The 22,327-nt window shown below is 41.5% G+C and overlaps 3 protein-coding genes across 4 annotated transcripts; all 3 read right to left on the bottom strand.

The window, feature by feature from the left end:
* Positions 1-1,866: 1,866 nt before the first annotated feature.
* LOC145446638 (uncharacterized) lies at positions 1,867-5,712 on the bottom strand. The gene is made up of 5 exons (XM_080324989.1): positions 4,008-5,712; positions 3,721-3,776; positions 3,228-3,672; positions 2,172-2,311; positions 1,867-2,109 (listed from the first exon to the last, which is right to left on the bottom strand). The coding sequence occupies exons 1-5, from the start codon at positions 5,710-5,712 to the stop codon at positions 1,867-1,869; spliced, it is 2,589 nt and encodes an 862-aa protein (XP_080181115.1).
* Positions 5,713-12,915: 7,203 nt separating this feature from the next.
* Positions 12,916-15,653, bottom strand: LOC145446637 (uncharacterized). The gene is made up of 4 exons (XM_080324988.1): positions 14,021-15,653; positions 13,734-13,789; positions 13,151-13,685; positions 12,916-13,091 (listed from the first exon to the last, which is right to left on the bottom strand). The coding sequence occupies exons 1-4, from the start codon at positions 15,651-15,653 to the stop codon at positions 12,916-12,918; spliced, it is 2,400 nt and encodes a 799-aa protein (XP_080181114.1).
* Positions 15,654-17,883: 2,230 nt separating this feature from the next.
* Positions 17,884-22,001, bottom strand: LOC145447034 (uncharacterized). Of its 2 annotated transcripts, XM_080325473.1 has the most exons (4): positions 20,793-22,001; positions 19,754-19,855; positions 19,213-19,296; positions 17,884-18,165 (listed from the first exon to the last, which is right to left on the bottom strand). In XM_080325473.1, the coding sequence occupies exons 1-3, from the start codon at positions 20,803-20,805 to the stop codon at positions 19,217-19,219; spliced, it is 195 nt and encodes a 64-aa protein (XP_080181599.1). In that variant the 5' UTR covers positions 20,806-22,001; the 3' UTR covers positions 17,884-18,165; positions 19,213-19,216. The 2 variants fall into 2 exon arrangements, with proteins under 2 accessions (XP_080181599.1, XP_080181598.1); XM_080325472.1 differs by lacking the exon at positions 20,793-22,001 and having other exon boundaries at positions 19,754-20,548.
* Between the last annotated feature and the right edge of the window lie 326 nt (positions 22,002-22,327).

Here is a 22,327-nt window from a genome sequence, read left to right as displayed (position 1 = left end):
TCGGCTCTCTGGTGGAAGGATTTGAAGTTGCATATACCGACTTGGCAACGAATGTAATGCACGCTCCATGAAGGGATTTACATCCCCCGCTAGAAGATACATATTCTCACAAGCAGCAGCTGCAAACTTACGAACGCTGTCCAATGTTCATTAATGCTTTATAATGAATATAAAAATGCATAAATGCCCGTATACGACTGGATAATAGACTACAATAGCCTAAATTTAATAGTAGCCCATGAATACAATAGGTAATATTGTTTGCGGCCCGCAGCGTCTTTTGCTGTTAAAATGCGGCCCATTATCAAGAGAAGTTGAGAACCCCTGCTCTAAACCATAAAACCAACAAAACTAAGTATAGATTTTCGTGCCATACCGACGTCGATGGTGGTGACTTACAATCAATCCCTGTGACAGGTACAGGCTTAGGTTTGATAACAGGTAGTGGTTGGGAGGTTACTGAATAACTGACATAATATCGCGTGAAGTGATTCTGATTGTATGTTGACGCCCTAGTGTACAGCCCTAGTCTAAACGCATTTATCAGTATGCGAAATAGGTAGGGGAGATGTGGTACCGATGGATCAAAAATTGGATAATGATCGCTGGCCCCGAAATGTTCAGCCGAAAACAGCGGATCTTTTGCTGGCTCAGCACTTTGATACAAGCTCTACCTATCGCGCACATATGCATGAATATCCGTCTTTTCAAAAAAATATTTATGGACGTCCAAAATTTGTTGCTCGAACGTATCATCAGTCCCCACCCGGTGGGTCCAATGGCACACGACCCGGGGACCTATGACACATATACCCTAAAAAACTCAGATGTGACTACTTTTTTTGCTCAGTATTATAATCTAAGCTACAGCAAGCCAAAGAAGAATGTTTGATCGCAACTGTCAAAAAATAGAATAAATATCAACTCAAATGTTGTCATAAAATCACGTTTCGATTTAGGCTCGGACATATGAATTTGAGGGTGCATACATATTGCCCGAAAATCGACAGTGTGACTTCCAAATACCTCGTTATAGCGATAAAACATCATATGCAATTATTACATAAAGATTTTCTCTACGTATAGGCATGTTTCATTTGTTTCATGATTAGTATGCATGATTATTTTGCTTCATTTGACTATTGTATCATCGGTCCCCACTCTACGAATTTTATACATGAATCGAAAAAAAGTCCATTCAAGGAAAGTACTGAAAACATAATAGGTGCCATTATATAGCCTGATACAAGCCCTACACTTCACAATAAAAATGATTGCTGGTTTGTTCGTGTTGAAGGTTACAAAGAAAAATGTATATGTCGATCTAAATTTAGTTTACACCCCCTAAAACAAAAATCATCTATGAGAGACCCCATAGCTCGTGCACGTCGAATTTTTTGTATGTGAGAAAAGCTTTAGCCAGCATGCAGTTGTAGACAAGTTCACGGAGTGTCATCATGGAATTATCATAGAGAATTTTCAAAGTATTTTCGGTCCCAGTGATCCATCGGTACCACATCTCCCCTATACACAGTAGGGCTGTTCAAAAATAACTTTTTTTCCCGGATTCCAGCCATTCACTCATTAAATTGTCAGGTTACCCTAAAAAACGCTGCACACCAAATTTGGTTCAATTCTAACGAGCATAGGACTCCGCAGGTCCAATTGAAAATTTTAATTTATTAGGTAAAATTTCAAAAAAAATTCAAATTTTTCTGCCAACCCCATGAAATTGTTGAGCTGTCTTCAAAGACGATGCAAAACAAATTTGAGTCAATTCCGAACAGTAGAAGCGGAGTTACGTGAGTTTTTCGGAGATAATTCTCGGATTATCCACCAATCACGGTGCAGTATCTCTCCGTCGATCTACTCGTGAACGAACAGAATCCTTGCGTTCAAAGTCCGAAACTGAGGAGGATATGGAGATTCTGGAGCGTGAGCCTGAACAAGTGGTTGTAGAATCGATTCAGTCAGTTGAGAAAGAACGCACGAACACCGATCTATATGAGAATCGGTGTTCGTGCGTTCTTTCTTAACTGACTGAATCGATTCTTCAACCACTTGTTCAGGCTCACGCTCCTGAATCTCCATATCTTCCTCAGTTTCGGACTTTGAACGCAAGGATCTGTTCGTTCACGAGGAGGGCACGGAGTAAGGTCTTTCATAGATACCGTACTTTCACCAACGTCTCGGCGCTTTACGAGAGCATACTTTGGATTTACTTCAATGAGTTCGACATATTCGCAGAGAGGATCGCTTTTATTTCGGACAAATTTCCTCAGGAGCGCATCTTTGCTGGATATCATCCAATCTGGAATAGATTGACCGTGCATCGATCGACGACAAAATGAAAAGAAACGTTCATGCGGAGTGACTCCGGTGGCAGTTCATAATAATGGCCTTATGGAGTGTAAGGCGTATGCTAACACCACTTCCCAAGCGCTCTCTGGCAATTTGTGAGATGCGAGTAAAAGTTTAATTGACCTCCATATCGTTTGATTAGCCCGCTCACATTGACTGTTACCCGTAGGGTGATAAGGAGTGGTACGACTGGTCGCAACACCCTTTCAGATCAAAAAATCGTGGACATCTTTAGAGAGAAAAGACTTTCCCCTGTCACTATGTACATTGTACATAGCCAGGTAATCCAAACAAAGCGAACAATGACGATAAACAGCTAATAACAGTCTGCGACGTCATATCGGCGCATGGGAAGACGAAAGGAAAACGACTGAATTCGTCGATTACAACGAGCAAATAAGGTCGCTTTCCAGCGACTGGTCCCTTGAAATCTATACTCACGCGATCCCATGCCTTAATAGCTTTGGCGAGAGTATAAGCTGCTGGTCTGAAAAATCGAGGTTTAATTTCAGCACATTCTGGGCAATCTTGGATCTCCTTTTTTATTTCTTCTGTGGAAAAAGGTAAACATTTAGCTCGAACGAAGTGCATCATCCGTCGCACTCCTGGGTGCGACAGTGTTACGTGAATATTCCGTAAGCTCGATCCTGTAAAGGCACAAACTCTCAACATCGAATCGGCGGCTACGTTGTCTTTACCTGGTCGATGTTTGATGCGGTATTTGAATGCACTTAATTCGAGTTTCCACAAGGACAATTTTGTATTTTTTATCTTACTGCGATGAGATTTCGCGAATATGAAGGAAAGTGCCTTTTGATCCGTGATCAAGGTAAACGGTTTTATATGAAGTAAATATCCCCACTTACGTACTGCCTCAATAATGGCAGCTGCTTCTTTTTCTACGGCAGCGTACCTCTTCTCATGCTTGTTCAGCGTTCTGTGCGCAAACGCTACCGGCCCCCCTCTTTGGCTGAGTATTGCAGCAATGGCGAATTCAGAAGCATCACACTCGATGGTAAATTCTTTATCCTCCAGAATACAGCCGAGACTTGACCGTAGGAGATCGTTCTTCAATTGCCGAAATGCCATCAAGGCTTCGCTGCTTAAAGGAAATGTCAAATCGTTGTTACATAGCGGACCAATTTTACCGGAAAAATTCGATATCCACTTCGAGTAGTAAGAAAACATTCCCAGACAACGTTTCAAACTTTTGCCATCAGAAGGCGCAGGTAAGTCAACTAGAGGCTTCAAATGAGCAGGATCAGGCTTTATGGAGTCGTGAGCGACGAGGTGTCCCAAAATGGACAATTCCTTAACACAGAACTTGCACTTGTTAACATTCAGAGTTAGATCACAAACCTTCGCGGCGGTTATAAAAGCTTCCAAACGTTCATCATGCTGTTGCTTTGTATCGCCTTAAATGGTAATGTCGTCTAGATAAGCGACAGTGCCTTTCAGTCCGTTGCCTTCTATAAATCTGTCAATAAAGCGCTGAAACGCAGCAACTCCATTAGTGACTCCGAAGGGAAGCCGGCAAAACTGATATAGACGACCACAAGCTTCGAATGCAGTAAAAGGCTTATCATTACTTCCAAGAGGTACCTGATGGTAAGCGGACTTCAAATCTATCACACTGTACCATTTACCTCGAGCTACTTCATTTACGACGTTTTCAATCTTAGGAAGCGGATACGCATCTAGCGGAGTATAGCGGTTGATTGTTTGAGAGTAATCAACGACCAATCTCTTCTTGTGTCTGGAGTCCTTTACCACCAATACCTGAGCTCTCCACGGGGACGAGGAAGGTTCAATCACTCCAGATTCCAAAAGTTTTGAGACTTCGTCACGTATAAACACCTTGTCATCATTACTGTAGTTTCTGGACTTGGTAGCGAAGGGCTTCAAGTTTCCATCTACAAACCGAAAAATACACGGCGTCTCATCCACTTTAGCAGCTATCACATTACAGGTATCAGTTGCTGCTGCTGTATCAGCGCTCCCGTCAACGCTTTCACTTGTGACCATCCCATCGCCACCGCCACTTGCTCTGCCGCTGTTGATGGTTAGATCTCCGTCGCCACTGAATTCAAAAACAACTCTTTTATGCTTTCCGAAGAAATTATGGCCTAGAACCAAATCGCAACAAAGATCGTCGAGAACGCCGAACCGAACAGACTTATATATTCGATTACCCAAATCCACAGGAACACAAACGAAACCGTTGACTTCGGCGGCGAATTGTCCTGAAGCGAGTTTGATCATGGTTTGCAGTCCTCTGCCTTTCAACCCAAGCGAAGGGGCTACTTTAGAATCCATGTAATTTTCCCAAGCTCCAGAATCCAGTAAGGCACGCAACTTTGCTTTACGAATGTAAGCGGGCACAGTAGTGTTGGACAGCGAGGAACAGCCATTAGATGCAAGAATGGACGAGATTCGAAGTTCAGTGACAGACGCAGCTGTTTTCAATACTTGGGATCGACACATTTTACTGAAATGTCCTTGCTTTTGGCACTTGAAACACCTCACGTACCGAGCAGGGCATAGGGCACGGTCTAAAACGTGACTGTTACCACAAAATATACACTTCGACGATTGACGACGGACTACCGCGACTTCACTTACGTCATTATTCGAAGATGTGGTACAATCCATGCGAGCCACGCTATTCACATTAGCGATCTCGCTCGCACCATTATTCGCAGCAATGTGTGCGGATGCGCAATCTATGTGAGCCATGCTATTCACAGTAGCGGTGGTCTCATATGAACGAGAGAAGCACTCTGCTTTCTCCATAGTGTCTGCAACTTGAAGCGCTTTATCCAAATATAGTTCCTCGTGTTCCAGAAGACGAAGACGTACATTTGCTGATCGCAATCCAGAAATGAACGCATCGCGTACAGATTCTTCCAAATGCATTTCTGCGGTAGCCTGCTTGAACTCGCATTTCTTGCCCAATGTTAACAATTCTTGTGCAAATTCAGATACGCTCTCACTCGTCATTTGTTTTCTGGCCGAGAGGTTATGACGAGCGTAAATAGTATTGTTCTTTTTGACATACATCTTCTTCAATTTCTCCATTGCTTCAAGGTAGTTCTCCTTATCTTCGATATACGAAAATATCTCAGCAGACATGTATCCACCCATAATAGCGATCTTATTGATGGCGGAAAGTGCGGGTGAATCCGACCCACTCCCAGACGATGCGGGACCGGCATTTCTTGATTGCTCAACGGCTTCAATATAGCTCTCCAACATACGCTTCCGATGGTTGAAAACCTTCTGCGAATCCACCGCACGTGGTAACACTTCCAACACTGGTACGCGGATGAGTTTCTCGTTGTAAGCAGCCATGTCTTTTAAGGAAAAAACAACAACGTTCGTTTGGTTAATAAAATTGTACTGAAAACGTACTACGACCTCAACGCAAGTTTGGTTTTTATGAACTAAATGAAGACTCAAGCAACTAAACGCGGTACATAAAGCACTCAATATATATAGGCAGGTTAAGATGCGGGTAATCAACACAATTAGTGAGGTCACGAAGAAACAATAATCACCACACTACACCGTATTCCAGCCATTCACTTATTAAATTGTCAGGTTACCCTAAAAAACGCTTCACACCAAATTAGGTTCAATTCCAACAAGCATAGGACTCCGCAGGCCCAATTAAATTTTTAATTTATTAGGTAAAATTTCAAAAAAAAATTACCGGATTATCCACCAATCACGGATAATCCGAGGATTATCATCGAAAAACTCACATAACTCCGCTTCTTCTGGTCGGAATTGACTCAAGTTTGTTTTGCATCGTCTTTGAAGACAGCTCAACAATTTCATGGGGTTTGCAGAAAAATTTGAAATTTTTTTTTGAAGTTTTACCTAATAAATTAAAATTTTTTGTATATTTAATAGTAGCCCATGAATACAATAGGTAATATTGTTTGCGGCCCGCAGCGTCTTTTGCTGTTAAAATGCGGCCCATTATCAAGAGAAGTTGAGAACCCCTGCTCTAAACCATAAAACCAACAAAACTAAGTATAGATTTTCGTGCCATACCGACGTCGATGGTGGTGACTTACAATCAATCCCTGTGACAGGTACAGGCTTAGGTTTGATAACAGGTAGTGGTTGGGAGGTTACTGAATAACTGACATAATATCGCGTGAAGTGATTCTGATTGTATGTTGACGCCCTAGTGTACAGCCCTAGTCTAAACGCATTTATCAGTATGCGAAATAGGTAGGGGAGATGTGGTACCGATGGATCAAAAATTGGAAAATGATCGCTGGCCCCGAAATGTTCAGCCGAAAACAGCGGATCTTTTGCTGGCTCAGCACTTTGATACAAGCTCTACCTATCGCGCACATATGCATGAATATCCGTCTTTTCAAAAAAATATTTATGGACGTCCAAAATTTGTTGCTCGAACGTATCATCAGTCCCCACCCGGTGGGTCCAATGGCACACGACCCGGGGACCTATGACACATATACCCTAAAAAACTCAGATGTGACTACTTTTTTTGCTCAGTATTATAATCTAAGCTACAGCAAGCCAAAGAAGAATGTTTGATCGCAACTGTCAAAAAATAGAATAAATATCAACTCAAATGTTGTCATAAAATCACGTTTCGATTTAGGCTCGGACATATGAATTTGAGGGTGCATACATATTGCCCGAAAATCGACAGTGTGACTTCCAAATACCTCGTTATAGCGATAAAACATCATATGCAATTATTACATAAAGATTTTCTCTACGTATAGGCATGTTTCATTTGTTTCATGATTAGTATGCATGATTATTTTGCTTCATTTGACTATTGTATCATCGGTCCCCACTCTACGAATTTTATACATGAATCGAAAAAAAGTCCACTCAAGGAAAGTACTGAAAACATAATAGGTGCCATTATATAGCCTGATACAAGCCCTACACTTCACACTAAAAATGATTGCTGGTTTGTTCGTGTTGAAGGTTACAAAGAAAAATGTATATGTCGATCTAAATTTAGTTTACACCCCCTAAAACAAAAATCATCTATGAGAGACCCCATAGCTCGTGCACGTCGAATTTTTTGTATGTGAGAAAAGCTTTAGCCAGCATGCAGTTGTAGACAAGTTCACGGAGTGTCATCATGGAATTATCATAGAGAATTTTCAAAGTATTTTCGGTCCCAGTGATCCATCGGTACCACATTTCCCCTATACACAGTAGGGCTGTTCAAAAATAACTTTTTTTCCCGGATTCCAGCCATTCACTCATTAAATTGTCAGGTTACCCTAAAAAACGCTGCACACCAAATTTGGTTCAATTCTAACGAGCATAGGACTCCGCAGGTCCAATTGAAAATTTTAATTTATTAGGTAAAATTTCAAAAAAAATTCAAATTTTTCTGCCAACCCCATGAAATTGTTGAGCTGTCTTCAAAGACGATGCAAAACAAATTTGAGTCAATTCCGAACAGTAGAAGCGGAGTTACGTGAGTTTTTCGGAGATAATTCTCGGATTATCCACCAATCACGGTGCAGTATCTCTCCGTCGATCTACTCGTGAACGAACAGAATCCTTGCGTTCAAAGTCCGAAACTGAGGAGGATATGGAGATTCTGGAGCGTGAGCCTGAACAAGTGGTTGTAGAATCGATTCAGTCAGTTGAGAAAGAACGCACGAACACCGATCTATATGAGAATCGGTGTTCGTGCGTTCTTTCTTAACTGACTGAATCGATTCTTCAACCACTTGTTCAGGCTCACGCTCCTGAATCTCCATATCTTCCTCAGTTTCGGACTTTGAACGCAAGGATCTGTTCGTTCACGAGGAGGGCACGGAGTAAGGTCTTTCATAGATACCGTACTTTCACCAACGTCTCGGCGCTTTACGAGAGCATACTTTGGATTTACTTCAATGAGTTCGACATATTCGCAGAGAGGATCGCTTTTATTTCGGACAAATTTCCTCAGGAGCGCATCTTTGCTGGATATCATCCAATCTGGAATAGATTGACCGTGCATCGATCGACGACAAAATGAAAAGAAACGTTCATGCGGAGTGACTCCGGTGGCAGTTCATAATAATGGCCTTATGGAGTGTAAGGCGTATGCTAACACCACTTCCCAAGCGCTCTCTGGCAATTTGTGAGATGCGAGTAAAAGTTTAATTGACCTCCATATCGTTTGATTAGCCCGCTCACATTGACTGTTACCCGTAGGGTGATAAGGAGTGGTACGACTGGTCGCAACACCCTTTCAGATCAAAAAATCGTGGACATCTTTAGAGAGAAAAGACTTTCCCCTGTCACTATGTACATTGTACATAGCCAGGTAATCCAAACAAAGCGAACAATGACGATAAACAGCTAATAACAGTCTGCGACGTCATATCGGCGCATGGGAAGACGAAAAGAAAACGACTGAATTCGTCGATTACAACGAGCAAATAAGGTCGCTTTCCAGCGACTGGTCCCTTGAAATCTATACTCACGCGATCCCATGCCTTAATAGCTTTGGCGAGAGTATAAGCTGCTGGTCTGAAAAATCGAGGTTTAATTTCAGCACATTCTGGGCAATCTTGGATCTCCTTTTTTATTTCTTCTGTGGAAAAAGGTAAACATTTAGCTCGAACGAAGTGCATCATCCGTCGCACTCCTGGGTGCGACAGTGTTACGTGAATATTCCGTAAGCTCGATCCTGTAAAGGCACAAACTCTCAACATCGAATCGGCGGCTACGTTGTCTTTACCTGGTCGATGTTTGATGCGGTATTTGAATGCACTTAATTCGAGTTTCCACACTGTAAAAAATAAAGGTGGATTTTAGGGTGGAATTAGGGTGGAAATATTGTTTCCGCCCATGATCAAAGGAGGGTGACTATAATACACCTCCTGAAAGGTGATATCCTTCTTTCCACCCCTATTTGACTGTGGATGATGAATCTGCCTTTACGCGTGAGGTGCGCATACGGGGTTGTTGTCGCGAAATTTAATGCGTGTGCCCAAGGTGGCTGGTTAAACACACATATGAAGGCCGGAAGGACATTGGTATGTAATATGTGACCCTCATATCGGTACACAGAGACAGCGAGATAATAGTTATAAGCCATCGCGCAACCGTGCACAATCATTGAATGAAAATCTCTATCTTCATTGCGGGGAGCAGATATTTGTTCAATGTTCAGTTTGAAAGTGTTGGAATCAAAAATTATTCAATCGTCCGTTGGTCGTCCGCTGTACTAGTAGTTCGTCCGTTACTATATAGGTTACTACGTATATTAGTTATGTGCCGTTACCGTATATAGTTAGAAGTTTGTTGTTGCCATTGTTACGGTGCGAGTTACTGAGTCTGTGATTTTTACTGTGACGTCAGAATGATACAAACGGTAAATGAAATCGTCAGACTGATGCCTGCTTCTGATTGGTTGTTGTATCACTAAAAAGTTCGGGTGGTGAAAAGATGGCGCCGACAACACAGTTGTCTGCGACAAATTTTGTAGTAAGAGAAGCGAGTTTTTTTGAGTCCATGGAGTATACGAGAGGGAGATAGTTGGCTTTGGATTATGGATTGGCGTTGTCATGCTTGTATTAGAAATGCGTTATCGTGTTGGACATACTTGCCCAGCCTGTCAAGTCTTCGGCTGTGAAATTGGATCGTGCAATCACATTGCCACGGCATGCAACAGCTACAGATGCCATTTAGATTCTCAACACATGACGGTGCAGGCCAGATATTCATGAACATTTGCTAATCAATCTGTCTGTTTAGGTAGCCATGAAATTGTTAGTTAAGCTATCAAATTATTGTCCGCTGATTACTGTCGACGACGCTTCTGAGATAAGAGAGGTTTCGGAAATACACAAAGGTGAACTCCATGACCGTGACTTCAAAATCCAGTGTTATGGCAGAAGATTAGGCCAGTATCTAGATCTGGAGTATGCGGATGTCGGAGATGATGACGTCTTCAAAGAGGACATTGCAATATGTCAAGTAATTGTAAGTAAGCACACACTGAATTCACATCATTTACTTGCTGCTAGCTGGACATTTTTTAGTTGTCCAATTCTGGTGCGATAGGCGTTACATTTCTATTGTCGAATTTATCCAGCGTATAATTCACTGGTAGCCGCGGCCCGTCGGTATACATGTTTTGTAGGACCGAATTCTGCAGTACACTCCTTGTTTTGTGATGCCACACCTGGTCTGCTCATATACCTGCCTTTGATTGCGTAATATTGATAGTACATTGACTCTTGCTGGTGCGAGAAAACATTGTTGTGTTTAAGAACTACGATTGGTGGTGTGTCGCACGTCCAACAGCTTTCAAAAATGCTTCATGAAGACTAAGTTTCGGTGTCACTGTACTGAATGTCCTATCAAGTTAATTCGAATTATTCCACGCCCGCAAAAGTAAAGTATATGCATATTGCATATTGTATATCCACACAAGTGCATGCCATCTCACAGTTTGAAAGGCAATGCTGCAAAGCCAATTTTGGTTCCGTCAGTATTCCTTGATCCCATAAGTACACTTCTCTTTACCCAGGTAAATATTGCATTGCCGAGAAAATGAATGATCCATTGGATGTGCTGTCGGAAATCGCCCTCAATTTGACGCCAGGTACTCATGACGGAAACGACAGTTCTGGTGAGTTATAGTAAATTTTGAACTGAGCTGTTGGTTTTAACAGAACTTACGATCTCGTCAATTATGCAATCAAGTATTTAATTGTGATCCATTATTTGCCATATGTGCTCATTAGTCATGTTCAATTGTACAGCAATCAACATCAGGACTTGCCATGAGTTTTTGTGCCGTTTTTGATCTATGCCAGGGGGGTCAACCTGTAGCCTTAGAAGCCGATATGAATAAATAGGTGAGCTCGGAGTATAAAATAAATGGACATAATCGACAATTTAATGCGGATATTTGACTTCCAGTTGGTGCATTAGGACTGTGCGCTGGAATGCGGCCGCGTGCTGTTTTAATATTAGGAAATCAGGCCGTGAATAGCAAAAAGGTTGGTCAACCCTGATCTACACCAATGCCTCCATAGCAAACAACACACTTATGCTCTGTAAGTTAGTTGTATTTTGTATTACAGAATCTGACGATCTGGACTGGATCTGCCATTTTCTTCAAAAATAAACTTCTTCCTGTCTGATCAGGTACGAATATTTATCGATATTATCAAGCAGTTGTTTGATTTGAAGTATACATAATTCGGGACTGTCAGAACGATTCGACAGTCCTAGTCGAACTTTGCATTTTATAGCAACTATGTAATTGTAGTTTAAACACATTTTTTCAACGGTATACATCCCATTGCTATTAAATCGTTTTTAGTCTGGCAGTTTTTCATAACTAATCATTTGGCTGGAAATTCGACAACAGAGCAGTCATGTTTTTTTTATAGCTGCAACCGATGAAATAAAATCAGATAAGGGCATTTGAATATTTACTCCTTCTCAAACGCCCTGCTGTTGACAAGCCCGTGCACCCTTTTCATCGCAGTCGCAGTGAAGCAGTGGTGTACAAATGGCGTTTCGCAAAGCAATTTCTGGGTGTCCACACACTCAATTGGCAACATGAATGATAACCTAATTTTTAGGCCCAGATTCAGATCATCACGCCGTATACTTAGGCGATTACAAGTATATAAGTGGTGATCTGCAAGCCATGTTAGTGTTATATACTTCAAGTGGACATCTTGAGTAGTACATCTTTTTCAAAAAGTAGAACTAAACGCATAATTTTAGCTGTATTTCGAAGGTGGCCACTTTTCAACTCGATAGATGCATATTCGCAACTTACTCAATATGAGTAATAACATGACAGTTGCAGTAAAACAGAGTTACAAATTTAAAAACTTTTGAGGGTGTCCAGCCCGCAGGACTGGACGGTCAAAAAGAGGTCGGCATGGTGACGACAAAAAGTTGGTGTCGGCGTGAACTGCTGACTAACACCTGGTTGTCAAGTCCATCTAATGTTCATATGCCCGAGCCAGTGGCGTTAAACGCAGTTAACAAGGCTATACTGAAGTAGAAGTAGGAAGACATAATTTTATTCGGTACGAGTTATGTTGTAAACCAGCTACAAGTAGAAGTAGTTTGACAGTCTTTTGATACTACTCAAGTGAGCATGTATTTTTGAATAGTTATAATACGCTGCCAATATGTATGTTTAACCTGTTTCACAATACCAAACCTTTCTCCAGATGCCCGGATCAGCCAACCTTACAATTTGTTCTGCTGTGGAAAAGAAGGAGTGGGCCATCTACTTTGATAAGGAGACAGTCCGAGATATCAACAGCTTCCATGAGGGATTTGCAGTGATGCATTCAGTCTACTGGATATTCGACATACAGTTTTCGACAAACATCAGAAATTCCCTCACTTTTATATCAGTTCTAGCACACTGTTGAAAGAGATGAGTTCTGCTGTTCGCACCAAACTTGGTAAAATCTGTGACTAATTTAAAAATAAAGTTTTGGAATAATGGCCATGTTGTGATTTATGTCAACGTGAATTATGAAGATTTAATTCGGATGTTGTGCGCATCTACGTCGTTTGACGAAGACATCCGGATAGGATGAGGTGGTATCTGGATAGGCTGATGAGGGTGTTTACCGATAGCATAGGGGAGGGAAATTTTCTACCTAAAATAGGTGGGGGAGTCCACCACCCTTTACGGGTGGAGAAAATACCACCTCCTTTGGGTGATTTTTGAAACACCTCTGTAAGGTGGCCACAGTTTTTACAGTGCACAAGGACAATTTTGTATTTTTTATCTTACTGCGATGAGATTTCGCGAATATGAAGGAAAGTGCCTTTTGATCCGTGATCAAGGTAAACGGTTTTATATGAAGTAAATATCCCCACTTACGTACAGCCTCAATAATGGCAGCTGCTTCTTTTTCTACGGCAGCGTACCTCTTCTCATGCTTGTTCAGCGTTCTGTGCGCAAACGCTACCGGCCCCCCTCTTTGGCTGAGTATTGCAGCAATGGCGAATTCAGAAGCATCACACTCGATGGTAAATTCTTTATCCTCCAGAATACAGCCGAGACTTGACCGTAGGAGATCGTTCTTCAATTGCCGAAATGCCATCAAGGCTTCGCTGCTTAAAGGAAATGTCAAATCGTTGTTACATAGCGGACCAATTTTACCGGAAAAATTCGATATCCACTTCGAGTAGTAAGAAAACATTCCCAGACAACGTTTCAAACTTTTGCCATCAGAAGGCGCAGGTAAGTCAACTAGAGGCTTCAAATGAGCAGGATCAGGCTTTATGGAGTCGTGAGCGACGAGGTGTCCCAAAATGGACAATTCCTTAACACAGAACTTGCACTTGTTAACATTCAGAGTTAGATCACAAACCTTCGCGGCGGTTATAAAAGCTTCCAAACGTTCATCATGCTGTTGCTTTGTATCGCCTTAAATGGTAATGTCGTCTAGATAAGCGACAGTGCCTTTCAGTCCGTTGCCTTCTATAAATCTGTCAATAAAGCGCTGAAACGCAGCAACTCCATTAGTGACTCCGAAGGGAAGCCGGCAAAACTGATATAGACGACCACAAGCTTCGAATGCAGTAAAAGGCTTATCATTACTTCCAAGAGGTACCTGATGGTAAGCGGACTTCAAATCTATCACACTGTACCATTTACCTCGAGCTACTTCATTTACGACGTTTTCAATCTTAGGAAGCGGATACGCATCTAGCGGAGTATAGCGGTTGATTGTTTGAGAGTAATCAACGACCAATCTCTTCTTGTGTCTGGAGTCCTTTACCACCAATACCTGAGCTCTCCACGGGGACGAGGAAGGTTCAATCACTCCAGATTCCAAAAGTTTTGAGACTTCGTCACGTATAAACACCTTGTCATCATTACTGTAGTTTCTGGACTTGGTAGCGAAGGGCTGCAAGTTTCCATCTACAAACCGAAAAATACACGGCGTCTCATCCACTTTAGCAGCTATCACATTACAGGTATCAGTTGCTGCTGCTGTATCAGCGCTCCCGTCAACGCTTTCACTTGTGACCATCCCATCGCCACCGCCACTTGCTCTGCCGCTGTTGATGGTTAGATCTCCGTCGCCACTGAATTCAAAAACAACTCTTTTATGCTTTCCGAAGAAATTATGGCCTAGAACCAAATCGCAACAAAGATCGTCGAGAACGCCGAACCGAACAGACTTATATATTCGATTACCCAAATCCACAGGAACACAAACGAAACCGTTGACTTCGGCGGCGAATTGTCCTGAAGCGAGTTTGATCATGGTTTGCAGTCCTCTGCCTTTCAACCCAAGCGAAGCGGCTACTTTAGAATCCATGTAATTTTCCCAAGCTCCAGAATCCAGTAAGGCACGCAACTTTGCTTTACGAATGTACGCGGGCACAGTAGTGTTGGACAGCGAGGAACAGCCATTAGATGCAAGAATGGACGAGATTCGAAGTTCAGTGACAGACGCAGCTGTTTTCAATACTTGGGATCGACACATTTTACTGAAATGTCCTTGCTTTTGGCACTTGAAACACCTCACGTACCGAGCAGGGCATAGGGCACGGTCTAAAACGTGACTGTTACCACAAAATATACACTTCGACGATTGACGGCGGACTACCGCGACTTCACTTACGTCATTATTCGAAGATGTGGTACAATCCATGCGAGCCACGCTATTCACATTAGCGATCTCGCTCGCACCATTATTCGCAGCAATGTGTGCGGATGCGCAATCTATGTGAGCCATGCTATTCACAGTAGCGGTGGTCTCATATGAACGAGAGAAGCACTCTGCTTTCTCCATAGTGTCTGCAACTTGAAGCGCTTTATCCAAATATAGTTCCTCGTGTTCCAGAAGACGAAGACGTACATTTGCTGATCGCAATCCAGAAATGAACGCATCGCGTACAGATTCTTCCAAATGCATTTCTGCGGTAGCCTGCTTGAACTCGCATTTCTTGCCCAATGTTAACAATTCTTGTGCAAATTCAGATACGCTCTCACTCGTCATTTGTTTTCTGGCCGAGAGGTTATGACGAGCGTAAATAGTATTGTTCTTTTTGACATACATCTTCTTCAATTTCTCCATTGCTTCAAGGTAGTTCTCCTTATCTTCGATATACGAAAATATCTCAGCAGACATGTATCCACCCATAATAGCGATCTTATTGATGGCGGAAAGTGCGGGTGAATCCGACCCACTCCCAGACGATGCGGGACCGGCATTTCTTGATTGCTCAACGGCTTCAATATAGCTCTCCAACATACGCTTCCGATGGTTGAAAACCATCTACGAATCCACCGCACGTGGTAACACTTCCAACACTGGTACGCGGATGAGTTTCTCGTTGTAAGCAGCCATGTCTTTTAAGGAAAAGACAACAACGTTCGTTTGGTTAATAAAATTGTACTGAAAACGTACTACGACCTCAACGCAAGTTTGGTTTTTATGAACTAAATGAAGACTCAAGCAACTAAACGCGGTACATAAAGCACTCAATATATATAGGCAGGTTAAGATGCGGGTAATCAACACAATTAGTGAGGTCACGAAGAAACAATAATCACCACACTACACCGTATTCCAGCCATTCACTTATTAAATTGTCAGGTTACCCTAAAAAACGCTTCACACCAAATTAGGTTCAATTCCAACAAGCATAGGACTCCGCAGGCCCAATTAAATTTTTAATTTATTAGGTAAAATTTCAAAAAAAAATTACCGGATTATCCACCAATCACGGATAATCCGAGGATTATCATCGAAAAACTCACATAACTCCGCTTCTTCTGGTCGGAATTGACTCAAGTTTGTTTTGCATCGTCTTTGAAGACAGCTCAACAATTTCATGGGGTTTGCAGAAAAATTTGAAATTTTTTTTTGAAGTTTTACCTAATAAATTAAAATTTGTTATTGAATCTGCGGAGTCCTATACTTGTTAGAATTGAACCAAATTTGGTGCGCAGCGTTGTTTAGGGTGACCTGACAATTTAATAAGTGAATGGCTAGAATCCGGGGTAAAAAGTTATTTTTGAACAGCCCTAATACACAGTCTGCAATCATGACAATCCACGCCAGAAAATTACGACGAGTGATCATTACAACAAAAAGGTAATAATTACAACGTAAATGAAGTCGGTGCCAATTTAGCACCGAACATTGTGGCGAGATAGCGCAGTGGTATAATCAATAGCTGCAACACCAATGGCTTGTGGGTTCGAGTACGACCGAGATCGACTCAGAATTCCAGCTTAAGTGTTGTAGGTTTATCTAGGTAACCTGTGAGATCGGAGGTACAATCGGATCGCTTTCGACCAAAATCCAATATTGCGTTCGCACATCCGCTCGGATGATAAGCAGTAGAATCACTGCTAGTAATGCCCGTCCTCATCAAGTAATCTTTGCTTTCGCGAGAAAAGAACGAACTACCACGATCCGATAGGACATAATCTAGGGTTGCCATATGTCCGGAATCTCGCGGACATGTCCGGAATTTCACCGTTTAAACTGCGTCCAGGAGGAAATTCTAAAATATGCCTGGATGACCGGAATTTTGAACGATTAAATCTTTTCGTAAATCAACAAAAACGATATTATTTTTGGACAGATTTATGCCATCACTTGAAATTTTTCTTCTGGCTGCGCGCGATGTAGTCTCACATTCGTTGATTCTTGTATGTGAACCACCACCCTCGTATATCCTGCAATCAAAAATGAATTCATTAACCCTGATTTACTGAAATACGTCTAATTGTAATCGCAATTATAGAAGAACGTTATATTCCTGGAGTCGGCCATATGAATGATTTAGTCAAATATAGTGGCTCCGAAGTAGTAAGGGTTGAATCGTTATACGCAGGCCAATCAGAGAACGCCACGTCATCCTAATTGCCACGCCTATATGACACCCATTGTCACGCCTACAGGATGCCCATTGCCACGTCACCTGCCACTGCCACATCGTGTGTATTTATGAGCAAATTTCATTGTTTTGTGAATTTCAATACCGGTTTTCCATGTATATTTAGCAATATGTATTGAATAACTTGAAATGTATCATCACTAATTAATTAATATAAAATGCGATTTTAAGCGCTGCGACTTGAAAATATTAATATAATAACTTACTTTTTTGGGTATAAATAACATTCAGATTACACATAAATTTCGAAAACTATGATGTCAATAGAATACTATATTTGCTAGATATTCACAGATAACACTCATCAACGTTGAACTAGGCGCGGGGTTCTACACTGTAAAAACTGTGGCCACCTTACAGAGGTGTTTCAAAAATCACCCAAAGGAGGTGGTATTTTCTCCACTCGTAAAGGGTGGTGGGCTCCCCCACCTATTTTAGGTGGAAAATTTTCCTCCCCTATGCTATCGGTAAACCACCTCATCAGCCTATCCAGATACCACCTCATCCTATCCGGATATCTTCGTCAAACGACTTCGATGCGCACAACATCTAAATTAAATCTTCATAATCCACGTTGACATAAATCACAACATCGCCTTTATTCCAAAACTTTATTTTCAAATTAGTCCCAGATTTTACCAAGTTTGGTGCGAACAGCAGAACTCATCTCTTTCAACAGTGTGCTAGAACTGACATGAAAGTGAGGGAATTTCTGATGTTTGTCGAAAACTGTATGTCGAATATCCAGTAGACTGAAAGCATCACTGCAAATTCCTCATGGAAGCTGTTGATATCTCGGACTGTCTCCCCATCAAAGTAGATGGCCCACTTCTTCTTTTCCACAGCAGAACAAATTGTAAGGTAGGCTGATCTGGGCATCTGAAGAAAGGTTTGGTATTGTGAAACAGGTCAAACATACATATTGGCAGTGTATTATAACTATTCAAAAATACATGCTCACTTGAGTAGTATCAAAAGACTGTCAAACTACTTCTACTTGTAGCTGGTTTACAACATAACTCGTACCGAGTAAAATTATGTCTTCCTACTTCTACTTCAGTATAGCCTTGTTAACTGCGTTTAACGCCTCTGGCTCGGGTATATGAACATTAGATGGACTTGACAACCAGGTGTTAGTCAGCAGCTCACGCTGACACCAACTTTTTATCGTCACCATGCCGACCTCTTTTTGACCGTCCAGTCCTGCGGGCTGGACACCCTCAAAAGTTTTTAAATTTGTAACTCTGTTTTACTGCAACTGTCATGTTATTACTCATATTGAGTAAGTTGCGAATATGCATCTATCGAGTTGAAAAGTGGCCACCTTCGAAATACAGCTAAAATTATGCGTTTAGTTCTACTTTTTGAAAAAGCTGTACTACTCAAGATGTCCACTTGAAGTATATAACACTAACATAGCTTGCAGATCACCACTTATATACTTGTAATCGCCTAAATATACGGCGTGATGATCTGAATCTGGGCCTAAAAATTAGGTTATCATTCATGTTGCCAATTGAGTGTGTGGACACCCAGAAATTGCTTTGCGAAACGCCATTTGTACACCACTGCTTCACTGCGACTGCGATGAAAAGGGTGCACGGGCTTGTCAACAGCAGGGCGTTTGAGAAGGAGTAAATATTCAAATGCCCTTATCTGATCTTATTTCATCGGTTGCAGCTATAAAAAATATGACTGCTCTGCTGTCGAATTCCCAGCCAAATGATTAGTTATGAAAGGCTGCCAGACTAAAAACGATTTAATAGCAATGGGATGTATACCGTTGAAAAAATGTGTTTAAACTACAATTACATAGTTGCTATAAAATGCAAAGTTCGACTAGGACTGTCGAATCGTTCTGACAGTCCCGAATTATGTATACTTCAAATCAAACAACTGCTTGATAATATCGATAAATATTCGTACCTGATCAGACAGGAAGAAGTTTATTTTTGAGGAAAATGGCAGGTAGACTAACCAATGTAACCATCCAGTCCAGATCGTCAGATTCTGTAATACAAAATACAACTAACTTACAGAGCATAAGTGTGTTGTTTGCTATGGAGGCATTGGTGTAGATCAGGGTTGACCAACCTTTTTGCTATTCACGGCCTGATTTCCTAATATTAAAACAGCATGCGGCCGCATTCCAGCGCACAGTCGTAATGCACCAACTTGAAGCCAAATATCCGCATTAAATTGTCGATTATGTCCATTTATTTTATACTCCGAGCTCACCTATTTATTCATATCGGCTTCTAAGGCTACAGGTTGATCCCCCTGGCATAGATCAAAAACGGCACAAAAACTCATGGCAAGTCCGGATGTTGATTGCTGTACAATTGAACATGACTAATGAGCACATATGGCAAATAATGGATCACAATTAATTACTTGATTGCATAATTGACGAGATCGTAAGTTCTGTTAAAACCAACAGCTCAGTTCAAAATTTAGTATAACTCACCAGAACTGTCGTTTCTGTCATGAGTACCTGGCGTCGAATTGAGGGCGATTTCCGACAGCACATCCAATGGATCACTCATTTTCTCGGCAATGCAATATTTACCTGGGTAAAGAGATGTGTACTTATGGGAGCAAGGAATACTGACGGAACCAAAATTGGCTTTGCAGCATTGCTTTTCAAACTGTGAGATGGCATGCACTTGTGTGGATATACAATATGCAATATGCATATACTTTACTTTTGCGGGCGTGGAATAATTCAAATTAACTTGATAGGACATTCAGTACAGTGACACCGAAACTTAGTCTTCATGAAGCATTTTTGAAAGCTGTTGGACGTGCGACACACAACCAATCGTAGTTCTTAAACACAACAATGTTGTCTCGCACCAGCAAGAGTCAATATACTATCAATATTACGCAAACGCAATCAAAAGCAGGTATATGGTAGGCTTAACATATTTTGGAAATCTAAAAAGAGGACACTTTTTCAGAAATTTAAAACTTGCAAAACCGGAGTAGAATTCTCAAAATACCGTTTTTCTCTCCACATTTCCAGGTGGATGACTAAAAAAAAAAAAAAAAATCACCTTTTCGCTCAGAGCTCAAATCACCGTTTTTCACTCCGAAATACCCCCCGGAGCTTCACTTCTGTGCTAATTTGCGGCATATCACTCGCAATTTGCTCTAAATCTGACCTAAATTTTCAAAAAAGAGGACAAAATCTCAAAAAAGAGGACAAAAGGGCGTCCTCCGAGGACACTTTCAAAAAAGTCAAAAATGAGGACAAATCCTCTCAAAAGAGGACGTATGGTAAGCCTAGTATATGAGCAGACCAGGGGTGGCATTACAAAACAAGAAGCGTACTGCAGAATTCGGTCCTACAAAACTGTATACCGACGGGCCACGGCTACCAGTGGATTATACGCTGGATAAATTCGACAATAGAAATGTAACGACTATCGCACTAGAATTGGACTACTAAAAAATGTTCAGCTAGCAGCAAGTAAATGATGTGAATTCAGTGTGTGCTTACTTACAATTACTTGACATATTGCAATGTCCTCTTTGAAGACGTCATCATCTCCGACATCCGCATACTCCAGATCTAGATACTGGCCTAATCTTCTGTCATAACACTGGATTTTGAAGTCACGATCATGGAGTTCACCTTTGTGTATTTCCGAAACCTCTCTTCTTATCTCAGAAGCGTCGTCGACAGTAATCAGCGGACAATAATTTGATAGCTTAACTAACAATTTCATGGCTACCTAAACAGACAGATTGATTAGCAAATGCTCATGAATAGCTGGTATCTGGCCTGCACCGTCATGTGATGAGAATCTAAATGGCATCTGTAGCTGTTGCATGCCGTGGCAATGTGATTGCACGATCCAATTTCACAGCCGAAGACTTGACAGGCTGGGCAAGTATGTCCAACACGATAACGCATTTCTAATACAAGCATCACAACGCCAATCCATAATCCAAAGCCAACTATCTCCCTCTCGTATACTCCATGGACTCACAAAAACTCGCTTCTCTTACTACAAAATTTGTCGAAGACAACTGTGTTGTCGGCGCCATCTTTTTACCACCCGAACTTTTTAGTGATACAACAACCAATCAGAAGCAGGCATCAGTCTGACGATTTCATTCACCGTCTGTATCATTCTGACGTCACAGTAAAAATCACAGACCTAGTAACTCGCACCGTAACAATGGCAACAACAAACTTCTAACTATATACGGTAACGGCATATAACTAACATACGTAGTAACCTATATAGTAACGGACGAACTACTAGTACAGCGGACGACCAACGGACGATTGAATAATTGTTGATTCCAACACTTTCAAACTGAACATTGAACAAATATCTGCTCCCCGCAATGAAGATAGAGATTTTCATTCAATGATTATGTGCACGGTTGCGCGGTTGGCTTATAACTATTATCTCGCTGTCACTGTGCACCGATATGAGGGTCACATATTACATACCAATGTCCTTCCGGCCTTCATATGTGTGTTTAACCAGCCACCTTGGGCGCACGCATTAAATTTCGCGACAACAACCCCGTATGCGCACCTCACGCGTATAGGCGGATTCATCATCCACTGTCAAACAGGGGTGGAAAGGAGGATATCACCTTTCAGGAGGTGTATTATAGTCACCCTCCCTTGATCATGAGTGGAAACAATATTTCCTCCCTAATTCCACCCTAAAATCCACCTTTATTTTTTACAGTGTATGATGATATATCAAAATTCTACACATCATCACTAATTAATTAATTCATATAAAATGCGATTTTGAGCGCAGACAGATCGCGGTTTCGATTGCCGAGGTCTCCGCATTTCATGACCTAATACGAACGCACACTACAACTGAATTCATTCCAATACCTGCAAATTTACTTTGCATGTCGAGTATAAGGATAATTTAATCAGCGCTAAAACGCCAACGGACTAGCCGTAGGCGCACAATTCTCGGCGTTACAATTAAACAAACTTTTCGCGGCAGGTACGCGATTCCTACAGTTTCCACATTTCACGACTTATTTTCTTTGGACG

Source organism: Botryllus schlosseri, chromosome 9 (assembly GCF_051294905.1).
Source record: "Botryllus schlosseri isolate E-star chromosome 9, Bs_hap1, whole genome shotgun sequence".
NCBI classification, from domain to species: domain Eukaryota; kingdom Metazoa; phylum Chordata; class Ascidiacea; order Stolidobranchia; family Styelidae; genus Botryllus; species Botryllus schlosseri.
This window is presented reverse-complemented; position numbering and strand designations above follow the sequence as displayed.